The following is a 17,224-nucleotide window of genomic DNA, read 5'->3' as shown; positions in this document are numbered from 1 at the left end:
ATTTTGAAGGTACCTTGCAATATTGACTCAAACTTGGATGACTTGGTATAAACACAAAATGATGTTATACTTTATGATTTATCTTTTACAATCCTGATTAGTGTTACTATCACATCCTTTTTTTTTCCCATAATATGTGTTTATCGTTTGTTTTATTGGTGATTCCTTATATCTATTATTTGTGTCATTGTTTTCATGTTCATGAAGAATGTGAAACGATTTCATCTTGATCTCAATCAGGCTTAGATGACAAGTCTTTTGGTCCACTTTGCTTAGCATTTGAGACCCTTCTATTTCATATGTTGTTTAATAGATTTTAAATAATCAAATAATTGATTGATGTATCAAATACGATAGACATATTCCCCGTGCAACGCGCGGGTAAAAAAACACTAGAATTTCCCCTTCTATATTGATTTATGAAATTTATAAGATTTTGTTTCTCTGATAAATGAGAATCCATTGAGTAAGATGATTTGCATTTAAGTCTGCTCTGAAACCTAAAAGCGGTTGTTGTTTGTATTTGCGTATAATTTTCAATTGTTTGTTTTAATTTTAAGGCTTAATACATCAGAAGGCCCCTGTAATTGTAAAGGGAATCAAATCCAGGGCCTAGAAAATTTTTGCATCAAATTGGGTCCCTAGAAAAAAATTTTTAATTCAATTAAGGCCAAAGTGTGCCAGCTCTCAATTTTATCCCAGTCAGCATTTCCACGTGGCTTTTATTATTATTTTTTAATTTAAAAAAATAATTAAAAATTATTTTTAATTCCATCTCAGTTAAGTAATCAGAAAAAAAAATTAAAAAACTTAATAAATAACCTAATCTAATAATCTAACTAATAAACTAATCTAACCTAATCTAATCCCAAATCTAATAATCTAACCTAATCTAATCTAATAATCTAACCTAAAACAAAGCATCAAATTGAACCCAATCCCAAATTCCCAATTGAACCCTAACTGAGGAGAACGAAGAACACGATTGAGAGACAGCTCCACGAACGAGAGAGTTGCAGGAGGGAGGAAGGAGCTGAGCGAAGGGTGAAGAACGACAAGAAGAGAAGCGAACGAAGCTTGTTGGGTCGACTGAGATGAATTCTCAGAACCACGAAGCATCGAAGAACCCAAGGCTCAGTGGTCGTTCATCCACATCTTGTCCTTCACCCTCACTTTCATGCAAGACCTGTGGCTGTGGGAAAGAGGTAATTCTCTACCGATCCAATTCCAAGAATAACCCAGGAAAGCTATTTTGGAGGTGCCCTGATTGGAAGGTAATTTCTTCTCTACTGATTCATGTATAATTATTCATCTGATTGGCTGTGGTTCTGCTTGTAATGTTTGACTTTTCAATTGTTCCAGGAGAAAGGGACTTGTGGTTTTTTCGAATGGGATAAAGGTGTTGCTGCTGAAGATGGTATGCAGGGTTCTTCAAATCTGAATGAAGACATAAATGACATTATGGAAAAAAGGATTGCTAGTTTGAGGGAAGATGTTAAGGAAAAAAGGATTGCTAGTTCTTCAAATCTGAATGAAGACATAAATGACATAAATGACATTATGGTATGCACCGCTCCATTCAATGTCACTGTCACTAGAGTATACTATCCTAATGTCATCAGAATCACTGTCAGCAAGAGATTTTCCCTTTGCTTCTTTAGTGGCAGGATTCACTTCCACTTCAGGCACAGTAAGAGGAGCTTCCTGAGTCATAGGAATCACTCCCACTTCAGTCACTTCCACTTCAGGCACTTCCACTTCAGGCACTGCAACAGTAGGAGCTTCCTGAGTCATAGGAATCACTTCCACTTCAGTCCCTTCCACAAACACAGCATCTTCATCATCCAACACAGCATCTTCTTTTTGCATCTCATTCCTAACAACTTCAGGCAATTCCACAGTATGTTCCAGGTATATATCAACCACCCCCCAGTATCCATTGCATACCTAGCAACTTCCATAGCATCCTTATCATCAAGTATCTTCTTCAAGCCCTTTGCTAAATTCACTTCTGAGGACCACCACAATTTGTACTCATCATCAGGATATCCCAGAAGTCCCTTCACAGTAGATTTGATGGAAAAGTAACAGAATAAATCAACATCCCCATCAATTTCAATGGACTCTCCCCCAACATATCTCAAAGGTATGCCTCTGAAATGACCCTTATGGTGGATTCTGGTTTTGATCAAACCTTCTGCCATTCCTGCAAAAGAAAACCTAACTTGTAAGTATTCAAACTCATAGCAAGTAAGCAAGTAGTCAAACCCATAACAACTAAGCAAGTATTCAAACCAATAACAACTAAGCAAGTATTCATCCCCAACAAAGAACAAGTAAGCAACCATTCATCCCCAACAAGAAGTAAGAACATCCCAGACAGCATTTTAATACGCAAATCAACAACTATATTCGTAATACCTGGTTCGACCTTTCTAAATACAGCACCAGCTTCTTCGAGTTTGTTGATCTTCACCTTCTTCTTCGCTCTCTCGGTTGGAGTTCGTTTTCTTTGCCTTCTTCGATCGTGATGGTGGTGGTTGTTCTTCGATGTTATCAAGGTGTTCTTCGCTCTCTCTCTCTCAGTCGTGTTCTTCGCTCTCTCTCTCAATCGTGTTAGGGTTCAATTGGGAATTTGGGATTGGGTTCAATTTGATGCTTTGTTTTAGGTTAGATTATTAGATTAGATTAGGTTAGATTATTAGATTTGGGATTAGATTAGGTTAGATTAGTTTATTAGTTAGATTATTAGATTAGGTTATTTATTAAGTTTTTTAATTTTTTTTTCTGATTACTTAACTGAGATGGAATTAAAAATAATTTTTAATTATTTTTTTAAATTAAAAAATAATAATAAAAGCCACGTGGAAATGCTGACTGGGATAAAATTGAGAGCTAGCACACTTTGGCCTTAATTGAATTAAAAAAAATTTTCTAGGGACCCAATTTGATGCAAAAATTTTCTAGGCCCTGAATTTGATTCCCTTTACAATTACAGGGGTCTTCTGATGTATTAAGCCTAATTTTAAAGTACTATAATGATATCTACGTGAGATTTTGTTTTATATAAAAAGTGACATTATACTTTTTTTATACAATCATTATATTCTAAACTAATTAATTGATATTATTTTAATAGAATAAATTTAATATAATTAACTTTAGTATTATATTCAAAATTTTAAGAGTGTATATTTATATAAGTATATAACTATAATAATTTGATAATAAGAAAAGTAAGAGGAATACAAAATATTAATACATATGTACTATAAAATTATGACCTGAATTTATTAGTGCTAACAAATTAGAGTTACGAGATCTCACGGGGAGAAACATTTTACATGAAAATGAAAATTTGTACGAGATAAAAAAAAATTCATGTTATATATCTAAAACACAAAAGCATTACCCTTTATGCAACACGAGTATACATCTTCACAAACAAAATTCAGTTATACCTCACATATGCAAAAATTAAAGCTTTTGGTTTATTAACTTCTGTGTTTTTCAAAATTTGTGCTCTTTAAATATCTACATCTTTATTATGATTATTCTTACATTCTTAGCATCTTAAATATTTATAATTTAAAATATGAATCAATGTATCAAATACAATAGACATATTCCCCGTGCAACGCGCGGGTAAAAAAGCACTAGTATATAGAGATTTGTTCAATGAATATTCAGAAAAGTTTCACTAGCAGATAATTGCTTAAATTGGTATATATATATATATATATATATATATATATATATATATATATACCCTTAAAATAGACATATTCAGAAAAATTTTTGGTTGTCCTTGGTTTTTAGGCTTTTTGGTTGGTCTTGGTTGCTTTTACAGGTTTGGTTGGTGCTTTGGGCGGGTGGGGTTGTTGCGGGCTTGTCTATTTTTTGGTCCCTTTTGAGGAGGTTGTATATCCTTGGCATTTCCTTATCAATCAATTTATATTTTGCTTTTTCGAAAAAAAAAATATATATACTCTTAAATAAAATCTCAAGTATTATATTTAAGTCTCATAGGAGAAAAACTCTAATGCGAGCTAAAGTTAGGTCATGTTTGATATTTTTATTTAAAAACAATTTTCAAAAACGATTTCTAAATTATGGTTTTTCAAAAGAAAAAAATTATTAGAATGGGATGTTTTACAATGTTAAAAAAAAAATTTGAAAATTAAATTGGTTGTTTTCATGTGGGGTTTTGGTTTGTTTTTTTTTTGGGTTTTGTCTTTGGGTTTGTGCTGTTGTTCCTGTGTAGGCCTTTGCCAGTTTTTTTCTCTTTTTGTTTGTCGGGGGTTTCCTTTGTTGGGTTTTGGTCGGTGTGGTCTTTGGGGTGTTTGTATCGCTTTGCGGTTTCTGGCAATTTTTTTGTTAGTCGCTGCTTCCACAGTCTCTATCTTAGGCCATTCTCCTTCTTTGATTGCGTTTGTGTTCATTTGAGGAGAAAAGAGATGTTTTGTTTTCTTGAGAGAATGATTCAGTTATGGCAGAGGAAGTGAGGTTGAGGGTGGTGTCATGGTGGTTCGATTATGGCAGATATGGTGGTGGTTGTGACAGTGGTCATGGTGGGGAGTAGGAAGATGATAGTGGTCCTGTGGTGGTGGTGCAATTCACAGATTCAATGAGGGTGAGCAAGATAGGTGAAGAAGATGAAGTTTCTTGCAGGAGAAAAAAGGAATTTGTTTGGTATTTTTTAGGATAAATTGAGTTAATTTGGTGTTTTTAGGATAAATTGAGTTAATTTGGTGTTTTTTAATGGAAATGTTAATAAAACTAGAGAAAATAGGAGATGCACTAACAGTGTAAATTTGTTTTACACATGCACCTAATTGATTTCCGCCACATCAGTAATTTATTAATTTACTAATTAAAATTAAAAAGATTTGTAACTACTTAGTCTTATGTGACATAATGTGATTGGACGTCAGTGTAAAACTTCTTTACACTGACAGTGCATATCCATTAATCTCATAAAACTATTGTTTTAATAATTATTTATAAAAATAAAAAACTATTTTACCTGAAAGTAACCTACAATAAGGGTCGAAATGAGGTCGAGTAAAAATGCACAAGAAAAAAAAAACTTGTGCATATTAGGTTAACTCCTCAAGTAGAATCAAGTTATTATTATTTTTTTTTATAGGCAATAAATTATATTGAATAGAAGTACAAGAGGTACTTCAACACATAATCAAGTTATATATTTTAGAAAAGAAAAAAAAAGGGTAAATTAATTTCAGCATTTAATAACAGTGTTTGCTATACACCTCCCATGGAGCTTGAGGTCCTCATTATGCAGGGATAGCTTTGATTGTGTGTAGTGTTTGTTGTTGCTTTTAGTTTTTGATGTATCAAAAAAGCATTTAATAACCGTGAGATTGAAATTGTTGGGTTGTTTTAAATTTACTTAAACATCACCCCCTAACCTACATGCATATGGATCAGCAGTTATATTTTATTTATAGAGATATCCAGTCAAACAAAAAAACCTCACAAAGTATTATAAAATTGCGCACATACACACAAAAAATTCCCTCTGCTTCTCAATTCTCATATTCTTGTCAAGAATAAAAAAAAATTATATTATCCATTCCATATAAAACTAAAAATATACATTAAGTTAGGAAGAAATTACTAATTATATATTAGGTAACCTTTCGTTTGTCAACAAATAATTACAATTTATTGTGTGTACGAGAAGTGTGAAAATCCTAGATGTACAAATACTGGGAAAAAATGCATTTCATTCTATATAAGGTATACAGAAAACTACATTTCCATCTTGGTTCCAAATGAAACAACACAAGTTGTGTAACTTCTTGCATGTGGACAACCATACATATGCCAAGTTCTTGAATTGACTAGTTAAGATTTCAAATATATATAGAGTAATTCTGCACTAACATTAATCTAATCAGGGTATTTAACTCAAAACACATATTTGGTGGGTGTGTTTGATTTGTCAAGCATAGTGAAGAAAAGGAAAGAAGAAAAATTGATCGAGCCATCGAGGTCATTGACTTAAGCCAAAGCGAACCCCCATTAATGGTTATTTGACATTATCCGGTGGCCAGTGCACATTAGCCATCTCATGTTCATATTCGACTTTAGTTGTGCTTGGGATAAAAAAGCAAAGGAATGGTAGCAAACAAATTAAAAGTATTTTTTTAATAATACAAAAATTACACTATTAATAATTTAATATATCGTACTCTAGTAATTTTATAAACAACAGGCCTATTTGGCCCGACGGATTGGTGCACGAGCAACAGTTAGTGACGGTTTTACACCGCTACTAATTTGCGGTACCAGAAAAAAAACGCAAGCCTTACACATTTCTGACGATTTAAAATTGCCATTAATTTTCGGTGTCAGAAAAAAAAAAAACCAAGCCTTACACATTTCTGACGGTTTAACTGCCTCGTGTGCTTCTATCACACTTACATTCTCGTGCTCTATATCATTATCCTTTTATAAAATTAGCATGATCTTGATTTAGTGGTAAATAAATCAAACTTCCGTAAGGGTAAACTGTAATATAAATATATATATATATATAATTTTGCTTACACTAAAATATATATATATATATATAATTTTAAAAATTCAATTTTATTTGTTTCAACAACCAAGCCATGGTAGAGTTTGGACAAAGCTCACATATGATTTGAGGTCGGGTGAGATGGGTAGCTTACATGATTGAATTAAGGGTAATTGTATTTGTAGGTGAAAAGTCAGGATTCAAACCCTGAAGGGAGATAATTTATACTAATTTACTAACAACCAACCCTATAAAAAAAACGTGGTTTGACGTTGATAATGGATAAGAAAGAATGTGATATGAAAATGTTAATGTCTGAAATGCGCCCAACCACCACTGAATACATTCTATACCCCCTTATCTTCTTCCGCTTCTCAAAACTTTTGTCATCATTATTATTTTAATATTTTATTACATAAATATTTTAATATTATATTAAGTATTGATGTGTAAATAAATATAATATTACAACTCTAACCAAATTATAATATTAATATTTGATCCCTTTTTTAACAACTTTGAGTTGGTCTCTGCAGCAACTCTGAAAAGCCGCGATGGAGCAATCAACAACTTTCAATGGTGAGAGCAACTATTGATATGAAGAGTGTTAGAGAGCAACTCCCAAATTCTTATCAATGTTGATGCTTTTAGGTAGTTTTTCACCTATCAGTTTTCAGCTTTCAATTAGTTTAAAGTTTTCAGCTAACTTATAAGTTAAGCATGTCAAATATAGCTATTATAATGATATAAGTAGAGGTAGAAAAAGAGGGAAATGTATTGTTATAAGAGAATAACTAGTACTTTTTACCCGTGCAACGCACGGGGACATTCTTTATTATTTTGTATTGTGTTTTTTATGTTTTTTTAAAATTATTTATTCATATGAAAAGAGAAAAAACAATATTTTTTTTGTGATAATTAGGTTTTTTTTCGAAGTGTTAATTAATTTATGTTTTTAAAATTGTTTTTTGTTTGTCGTAAATTTTCTTATGAGTGTACTTGTCTTTTTTATTTGTGTTGTTTGTCCTTGTTTATCTAATTGATGTTTTGGATTTATTCTTTTGATATAACATTTTTATTGTACTTTACAAATAGAAGTGGTATTTTTCGGTAAGATCTTATTTAATATTAAGTTTGTCTTTTCGAGGTTTATAACTCATGAAATAATAATAATAAATTTATTTATAATAATTTGAAGTTAATAGTAGGGTTAAGCGTCATATTGGTCCCTGTCTTTGTGTCGTCGTCTAATCTAGGTCCCTCGTCGGAAAATTTATTGCATTTGGTCCTCATCTTTGAAATTTTTTTGGAGCGGATCCTCGCCGGAGGGCGGAGCTCCGGCGAGTGCTTAAATGGCATGCTGACTGTGTTTAACGAGGTGATGTGGAATTAAAAATAATAATAATGTAATAAAATAAAATACACATCAGAAATTTTAATTTAATTAAAAAAATAAAACTAATTAACAAATCTAACCCAAAAATTAATTAACAAAATCAACTTCCCCCAAATTAACCCTAAATCATCTTCATCAAAACCAAACTCATGTTCATCTCTCATCTGAATCAAATAAAAAATCTTCATGCTTCCTCTCTCTTTCCAGCACAACTCTTCTCCTCCTAACAAAAAGCCATAATCTTCCATTAATTTTCTGCAAAACATTACAGAAACAGGGCATAAGCAAGGTGCATCAGGCCAAACAACAAAAAAAAAATGAAGGATCATCATTATCTTCTACCATCATCAGGCCAAACAACAAGAACAGTTCACAAACAGGGCAGAAACAGGGAATCAGTAGCTGCCTAAGCAGTATCATCATCATCGTCTACCTTCCACCTGCAACCCCAACACCCACCACCTTCAACCTCACCCTCCCTCAAACACCAACCCGTTGCAACCCGCACTCCTCAACCCCAACACCCACCCACCTGCAACCTCACCTTCACCCGTACCCCCACCCCCAACAGAAACCTCAGAACTTGCAGGAGAGGAAGAAGGAAGAGCAGAGCATGACCAGAATCTAGATTTCCAAATCAAACCCACTAACCCAGAATCGAACCCATCCACCCCCACCCTCAACATAAACCCCACCCCATGGTTGCGCCGCCTCCTCCACCTCCTTGCCCTTCCTGGCCGCACCACCACCTTTTCTCCTTCCTAATCGCCACCACCACGCTTCTCTGGTTCCAGCGCGCCACCACCACGCTCCTTCTGATCTGTGGCAAGGCACCGTCATGCTCCTCCTCCTTTCCCGAGACCAGCACCACCGCTGCCTTTCCTTGCCGGTTCCAGCGCTGCTCCCTCTTGCGAAGCCCGGATCCATCGCCGCACCGTCGTGCTGTCACCGCTAGCAGTCGCAGCACTCTGCCTCTACTCTCTTGCGGGTTAATCTTTCTTCCTCCCTCTCGATCTTAACTTCATTTTCGAGACATGGAGCCATTGAAGAAGAATGAAGGAGGCTTGTATTTCTGAGTCTGAAGAAGATGAAGGAGAAGATGAGTTGGGGGATGGAGGAGGAAGAAGATCTGAGGTTGTGTTTCTGGGTTATTTTAGGGTATGTGATTTGGGGGATTTGGGGTAGTTAGAATTTGTTAATTAGATTAGGGTTAGTTAATTAGATTAGGGTTAGTGAATTAATTTAGGTTAATTTTAATTAATTGGGTAATTAATCTGATATGTTATTTTTGTTTTATTTTTTATTTTATTTTTAATCCATGTCACCTCACTTCTCCTAGTCAGCGTTCCAAATCAGCACTCGTCGGAGCTCGGAGCTCAGGCGAGGATCTGCTCCAAAAATATTTCAAAGATGAGGACCATTTAAAATAAATTTTCCGGCGAGGGACCTAGATCAGACGGCGACACAAAGACAAAGACCAATATGACGCTTAACCCTTAATAGTATAAGTTCATAGAATGACAATAATAAAGGAAGATCAAGAGGAAGAGTTAGGGGACTTTTTTTATTGAATGACCTTAACTTTTAAGTTTTTTTATTTATATTAATTATTAGCTGATTAATATTTCAATAAATCTAAACTTGTCTTATGAAATTCCCTATATATATTTTTTTTGTGATATCATATTTAATATTAATTTTGTCCAATGACATTCCATAACTCAAATGAATTAAATAATAATAAATTCATTTAAAATAATTTTGAGGTTAATAGTAGAAAGTTATAAGACTAACATTGATGAAGGAAGTAAAGAGATAGAGATGGTTTTCCTTTTCTTTTTGCATCACATGTTATGATATCAACTATATTAAATTGTACAAAATTATATTTTACTTTAGGAATAGTGTTACTTGTAGCTTCTTTAATTCTTGAGATGCTCATTCTAGTAATCATGTATTTGTGCTTTGTGACTCTATATTTTCTAGCAGGTGCTTGAACCATAAAATTCTGAATCGCATAAACTTGTCTTGCACATAGTGTGTCACTAAACTGTGGCATTTGAAAAACTACAATTTTAAAAATTCACTTTGCTATGATAACAACAAATAGTTGGAATTAGGTACCATGAAAGTGGGGATAACAAAGAAATTGAATACATTTTCAACGATTAAGAGCACTTCAATACTATTAACAATTCCAGGTGTTTTGAAATCTCTTGTTTCCCACACATGGAACATACGAACTGTTTGAGTCATCCTACATAAAAAAAAAGTTGAGCAAATCAATGAGAAAATAATTCTTTAGGTGTTTCAATTTTAGATGATGAAATCAAGTTGAAGATCATTCATGAAATAAAAAGCATGTTATAACACATGTTAACATTCTAGGTTAGCACATAAATAGTTAGCCGTTGGATAATGTACCTGGAAAAATGTCTTGAAGCTTGAGCCTTTGAAAAAACAAAAGCAAATGCTTCAACAAAACTTATGTGACGTGCACATGTTGAATGAGTATTAACACTTATTAATTTATATAGTTGTAGAGAAAAGGGTTAGTGATAGTCTTTTTTTTCTTTTTGATAAGATCTTATTTAGTATTAAGCATACTTTTTTGAATTTCATAACTCATATAAAATATATAATAATAAATTGATTTAAAGTAATTTTCAATTAATAGTAGATGTTTAGAATGACATTGATGAAGGAAGTTCAAGAGGAAGTGATAGTGGAGTTTTTTTTTATTGAGTGACCTTTAACTTTTAAGGTTTATTATTAATATTAATTATTAGTTGATTAATACTTCAACAAACCTAAACTCTTCAACAAACCTAAACTAATAATATGTGTCTTATAGAATTCATAACTAATATCATATTTAATATTAATTTTGACCTATGACATTCCATAACTAATAAATTAAATAATGATAAATTCATTTAAAATAATTTTGAGCTTAATAGTAGAAACTTATATACTAACATTGATGGAGGAAATTGAAGGGGAATATCGAACGGCTGAGATTAAAAGTCTGTTGTATATTGAACGGTTTTGAAAAATCACATATGAAATAATACGCATAACTACTTAAATGCTCATAGATAAAAATAAATATATGAAACATTGTTTATTGATTGACTATTTTACCCTCGAGGTTACTAAACTTCTCAATATATAAATATGTTTTTGAATTTCATAACTCATATGAAATAAATAATAATAAATTTATTTATTTCAATTCATAGTAGAAGTCTATAGAATGACATTGATGAAGGAAGTTCAAGAGGAAGGGATATGGGAGTTTTTTTTATTTAGTGACCTTTAACTTTTAAGGTTTATTATTAATATTAAATATTAATTGATTAATACTTCAACAAATCTAAACTAATGATATGCGTCTTATGAAATTCATAACTAATATCATATTTGATATTAATGTTGACCTAAGACATTCTATAACTCATATAAATTAAATAATAATAAATTCATTTAAAATAATTTTGATCTTAATAGTAGAAAATTATATACTAACATTGATGGAGGATGTTCAAGGGGAATATCGAACGACTGAGATTTAAAGTCTGTTGAATATCGAAATGGTTCAAACTTCAAAGTAATTCCATATAAAATAATATTTATAATTAATTACTCAAAACCTCATAGGTAAAAACAACTATATGAAACTTTTTTTTTTAATTCAATGATTTACTTTCAATAGAAAAAAAAAACAAAAAAAAACTCTCCAAATAGAGTTGATAGATAAAAGGAATAAGAGGGAAAAACAAAACCGAAAACTGAAAAAATAATGTAAAATTAGTGACCACATTCATAGTGTAGATATCACCTAAAAATGACATAAATTGAATGAAACTTAAGGTAGACGATGAAGATGACAACACCACACCAAGTTGTAAAATAAAATAAAGGTGACTGAGGTTTCAAATGTAATGGAATGAAAGAGTGAATATGATGCAATTAAAAACTCAAATCCTTGTGAATCAACGGCTGAGATTCAATCTAAGTGAAATAAAATGCATTTTTACTAAAATATCAATGCTCATCTTTCACAGTTTTTGGAATTAATTATTGAATGACAGGTTTGCCCCCAAGGCTGCACAAACTCTCCCTTTATATATAACTAAGTTCATAATAAATTACGAAAAATGCAAGAAACTTACATGTTTTCAAGATGTAGCATTGGAAGAATGAAAAACAACAATGGGAAAATCTGAAAAAAGAAACAAATTGAAACTAAATCAATGAAATATAAAAGAGAAAAAGAGGCTTCATTATACCGGATTAGAAGAAAATATTATCATTTGGTCAACTAAGTTGATAATAAATTAATCAAAATTAAAAAAAAAAACAAGAAACTTACATTGGTTGAAGATTAAACTATCAAAGAAATGGAATCAAACATCATAAAATTGTGCAAGAAAAATAATGAAACACAATTAGAGAAATAATCAAGGAGATGACCTTAATAGTTTATGAAGAAAAAATATTTTTGAAATGAAATAGAAGTTACAAACAGATAATAATATTGATAATCAACAACAAAGAACAAAACATGCATAAATGACATAAGTAAAATAAAATTTGTAACTTTCATCTATTGAATAAGCGATAACAACGTGCATATTGCGAATAAAGACTGAATCTTACAGGAGTGGGAGATGAAGAATGAGAAGAACGAATGAGAAAAAAAAGATCGTAGCATGAGAACAAAATCTGAAGAAGAAGAAATGGAGAAATCAGAACAAATAAATCAAAGGATAAATAAGGCGAAAAAAGAAGAGCTCTTACCGAATGGAAGATGATGGAGAAAAACGTCAATACTTGAGAATGAAAAGTGATGAAGAAGAAGTGACTGTTGGAGAAGAAAAGCAAAAGAAAATTTTCTAACCTGATGGAAGATCTTCTTGTGCTGGAATGATGTTGTTGGAGAATTCAAATCGAAGTGATATAACCTGCACATGAATGGAGATGCTGAAGGTCAAAATGAGAGAGATGAAAATAAGTTGAAAGGAAAATGGAAAAATGTTTTATATATAGGAGAAGAAGGAAGAAACTCTTGGTGATTTTGTAACCATAATCCATAATCAGGAGTTACAAAAGAAACAAATAAAACGGCTAAGAATATGTAAAGGTTGTACAAAGGGTTTCATAAGAAAATGATCAACGGTTAGGATTAGAAGCAATGAATGGCCAAGATTGATTTCATATTGAATTACTCACAAATTTACGTATATGACCATGGAAAAATTTCCACCCATGTGTATTAAAGTATTGAATTACAGTTTTACTCCAAAGGTTGCAAAAACTCTTCCTTTATATATAGTATAGATAGATAGATAGATAGATAGATATAGATAGATAGAAGATAGATAGATAGATAGAAGTAAATCATGATCATTATATCTAATATTGAATCAAAATTAAAACATTAAATCCTGATCACTATATCTAATGTTGAATCAAAATTAAAACTTAAATCATATGAATTTTTTTTTTAAAAAATGTGATTTTTAAATGGTTATTAGACCATTAGTTAACTTTTCATCATGATATTTCATAATTAAATCCATCAATTATAATTTTTTTTTGATAGTGTGGAGGGTTGAAGCCCTCAAACCGTCATAATTTATTTCTACTATTTTTATATAACAATATTTTTCATAAGTTACATTCGATACCGATAGAAAAATAATTTTAGGGCTCGTTTGACACGCTGTATTAGACATGATAGTATAAGCTTATACAATACATTATGGACTTATCTAATGTTTGGTGTCAACTTGTATTGTATAAGCTTAACATCAATAATTTCTTATACATTAAAATGAAGGATTATTTAATTCACCCTATAGATGATGGATAAGACATGATAAGCGTGTAATGTATAAGCCACCACCACAACCCTCCACTATTGCCACCACACCACCCTCCACCATTGCTATCACCACTTTCCATCACCGCTCACCACCACCATCACCATCACCACCACCACTGCCGCCTCCACAACAACCTCCGCCGCCGCTATCGTCACCACCGCTGTCGCCGCCACTATCGTTGTCGTCATTGCTATCGCCACTGCCACCAACACCACCATCACTACCTCAACTATCATTGTCATTGCCGCCACCGCTACAGACCGCAATGACCCACCACCACCACTACCGCCACAACCACCTCCCTCCACTGCTACCACCACCACCATCATCAGCATCACTTCCAACACCACCTCCGCCGCCGCCACCACCACTGCCACTACCGCCACCACAACCCTTCACCATCACCACCACCACCTCCCTCCACCATTGTCACCGCCACCACCATCATCACCATCCCTTCGAACACCACCACCGCTGCTACCCTAACCACTAAGCATTACCACTGCCATCTCTATAGTCACCACCACAATCACTACTCTCCATCACCGACACCGCCATTTTCAAAACCACCTCGGTCATCACCGCCATCTTTGCCACCCACTAACATCATCTTCATTTTTATTATATATATATATATATATATATCATTATTCAATATTTCACGAAACATATGTTTATATTAATTTAAACAAAATCACAAGTTATACAATTTATGACCAAATGCTGTATAATATTAAAAATTTATCAAACCTAACCCTATCAGACCTAATACTATTAGGACTTAGGACTCGTTTGGTATGTTGTATAGTATACGACTGATATGATAAGTCTTGATAAAGTTTTTATACTATACATCGTTTGGTCATACACTGTATAATTTGGTGGCGACATTAGTGGTGGTATTTTAAGGTGATGATGGTGGCAGTGGTGGTGGATGATGGCGGCGGCGATAGTGGTAGTAGTGGTGATGGTGGAGGATGGTAGCGATAAAGGTGGTGGCGGCAGTGGTGGTGGTTGTGGTGGGTGGTGATGGTGGTAGTGAAGATAACGATGACAGTATGAACGATGGTGGCAGTGGAGGAGCGTGGTGGTGGTGGCGGCGACAATGGTGGTGCTGGCAGCGGCAGTGGCCGTAGTGGTGGAGGTGGCGATAGCGGTGGATGAGGGCGGTGACAGCAGTGGTGGCGGCGGTGGTAGTAGTGACGATAATAATGGCGGTATCAATGATGGTGGTATTGGTGGCGGCAATAGTGGTGGTAGTGGTGACAACGGTGGTGGTGGTGGTTGATTAAATATATTCAAGTAGTTTATACATCACACTCTTATCATGTCTTATCCACCATCTATAGGGTGGATTAAATAATTCATCATTTTAATGTATAAGGGGGGATTGATGTATAAGCTTATATAATACAATATGAGTCTCAAACAATGAATAAATCTATAATGTATTAATTATCAAAAAAAATCTATAAGTATAAACTACTTGAGTGTCAATAAACTTTTACCATGGGAGTTGGGTTTGGGGCCCCCCCTATGGGGCTCCGCGCCCCACCTCTTTTTTTTTAACCCATAAATGCCCTACGGAACTTAAACTTCCGTATTCTATAAAATAGAATACGGAAGTTAAAATTCCGTATTATAACTCTGACAGTCATCACCTTTTCCACCATTACTCCTCCCTCCACCAACCCCTCCACCATTACTCCTCCGTCACCAACCCCTCACCAGCCCCCTTAACCCCCTCAATGCCTCCAGACCACCCTCTCTCTCACCCTCTCCTACCTCACTTTCATCCTCACTTCCATTCTTCCTACCACCACCACCAACTCCTTCATTGGCAAGCTCTCCACCATTGGATGCAAAAAGATAGCATTTGAGGTAAGTGTTGTTAGTTGTTTGTTGTATGTTGTTAGTTTAAGTAGTTGAAGTTGTTAGATTAAGTAGTTAGATTAAGTAGATTAAGTAGTTAGAATGATGATTTTCTGAATTCTGAGATGTGTTAAAATACGGAATATAAAGTTTCGGAGTCTATACGAAAATTAATATACCGTATTCAATACGAATTATAAATTTCCGTATTAAATACGAATTATAAAGTTCCGTATGCAATATGGATAATAAAGTTCCGTATTCTCTTCCAGGGATGACAGAATCATTTTTATTTCATGAATCCCAATTGATTGAAGTTGGATTGAACAATGCTCAACCTGAAGAGGTGCCACCACCAGCATTTGTACCCCCGTGTATAAGTATAGATGTCTCGCATTTATTTACAACTGATCAGGTATTCTTTGAACAGATTTTTGCATTGTTTTGAAAGTGTAATATATCAATTCTTATTATGTCTTGATCACCCTTGTTTATGCCTTGTTTGTGTGTTGGGTATGCATCATTGAACAGATTTTCCCTACCCGTGATGATCTTATCAATTGAGTTCATGGAATTGCGATTGAAAATGGATATGTTGTGTTGATCACAAAGTCAGATAGCGGTGGGAATGGAAGCAGAAAAGCTTATGTCATGTTGGGGTGCGAGAAGCATGGTAAGTATGTTCCCTACAGAGACCCTGACCTTGTTGAAGGAACGAGAACACAAAAGACAGAATGTCCTTTTAGACTAAAAGGACGACCTATGAAAAATGGCATAGATAGAGATTGGCGGCTAAAGGTGATGGAAGGTACACACAACCATGAACCAGCTAGGTCACTACTTGGCCACAATTTTGTTGGTCGTCTAAATTCCGAAGAGAAGGAGCAAGTGGAAAAAATGTCAAAGAGTTGGGTTCCACCGAGAAAGATGCTGTTGACTTTGAAGGAAAACAATCCTTTAAACTTGACTACCATATCTCAGATTTATGGTGCTTGCAAGAGGTTAAGAAAATCCCTCCGCGGGTCATTGACAGAAATGCAACACTTGTTGAAGAAGTTGGACGGTGACAAGTACGTCCACTTTGAAAGACATGAGCCTGGATCGGAAGTCATTAGGGATGTATTTTGGGCTCATCCAAATGCTATCAAACTGTTCAACACATTTCCATATGTAGTGATTATGGATTGCACATACAAGACAAACAAATATAAAATTCCATTGCTTGAGATTGTTGGACTGACTTCCACAGATAAGACATACTCCATAGCCTTTTGCTACATTGTTAATGAGGGCACAGATGACTACGTTTGGGCACTGGAGTGTATGAAGTCTCTATTAGCTGATCAAGCCATGTTGCCTAAGGTGATTGTTACTGACAGGGATCTTGCCTTATTGAGTGCTGCTAAGCAAAGCCTTCCCAACACCAGCCATTTATTATGCTTGTGGCACATCAACAAGTGTGTTTTGGCAAAGTGCAAACTCTATGTTGGTACAGATGATTTTGCTGAATTGGTTATG

The 17,224-nt window shown here is 33.9% G+C and overlaps 1 protein-coding gene and 2 long non-coding RNA genes across 3 annotated transcripts; 2 read left to right on the top strand and 1 right to left on the bottom strand.

The window, feature by feature from the left end:
• The first annotated feature begins 615 nt into the window (after positions 1-615).
• On the top strand, positions 616-1,694 carry LOC130744622 (uncharacterized). Its single transcript, XM_057596793.1, has 3 exons — positions 616-1,274; positions 1,363-1,563; positions 1,668-1,694. The coding sequence occupies exons 1-3, from the start codon at positions 1,095-1,097 to the stop codon at positions 1,692-1,694; spliced, it is 408 nt and encodes a 135-aa protein (XP_057452776.1). The 5' UTR covers positions 616-1,094.
• Positions 1,695-7,931: 6,237 nt separating this feature from the next.
• Positions 7,932-8,590, bottom strand: LOC130742442 (uncharacterized). Its single transcript, XR_009021153.1, has 2 exons — positions 8,286-8,590; positions 7,932-8,198 (listed from the first exon to the last, which is right to left on the bottom strand). It is a non-coding gene; the product is annotated as an uncharacterized LOC130742442 (long non-coding RNA).
• A 6,766-nt stretch (positions 8,591-15,356) lies between these two features.
• LOC130745570 (uncharacterized) lies at positions 15,357-16,269 on the top strand. The gene is made up of 3 exons (XR_009021814.1): positions 15,357-15,715; positions 15,979-16,121; positions 16,238-16,269. It is a non-coding gene; the product is annotated as an uncharacterized LOC130745570 (long non-coding RNA).
• The last annotated feature ends 955 nt before the right edge of the window (positions 16,270-17,224 follow it).

Source organism: Lotus japonicus, chromosome 3 (assembly GCF_012489685.1).
Source record: "Lotus japonicus ecotype B-129 chromosome 3, LjGifu_v1.2".
NCBI lineage: Eukaryota > Viridiplantae > Streptophyta > Magnoliopsida > Fabales > Fabaceae > Lotus > Lotus japonicus.
This window is presented reverse-complemented; position numbering and strand designations above follow the sequence as displayed.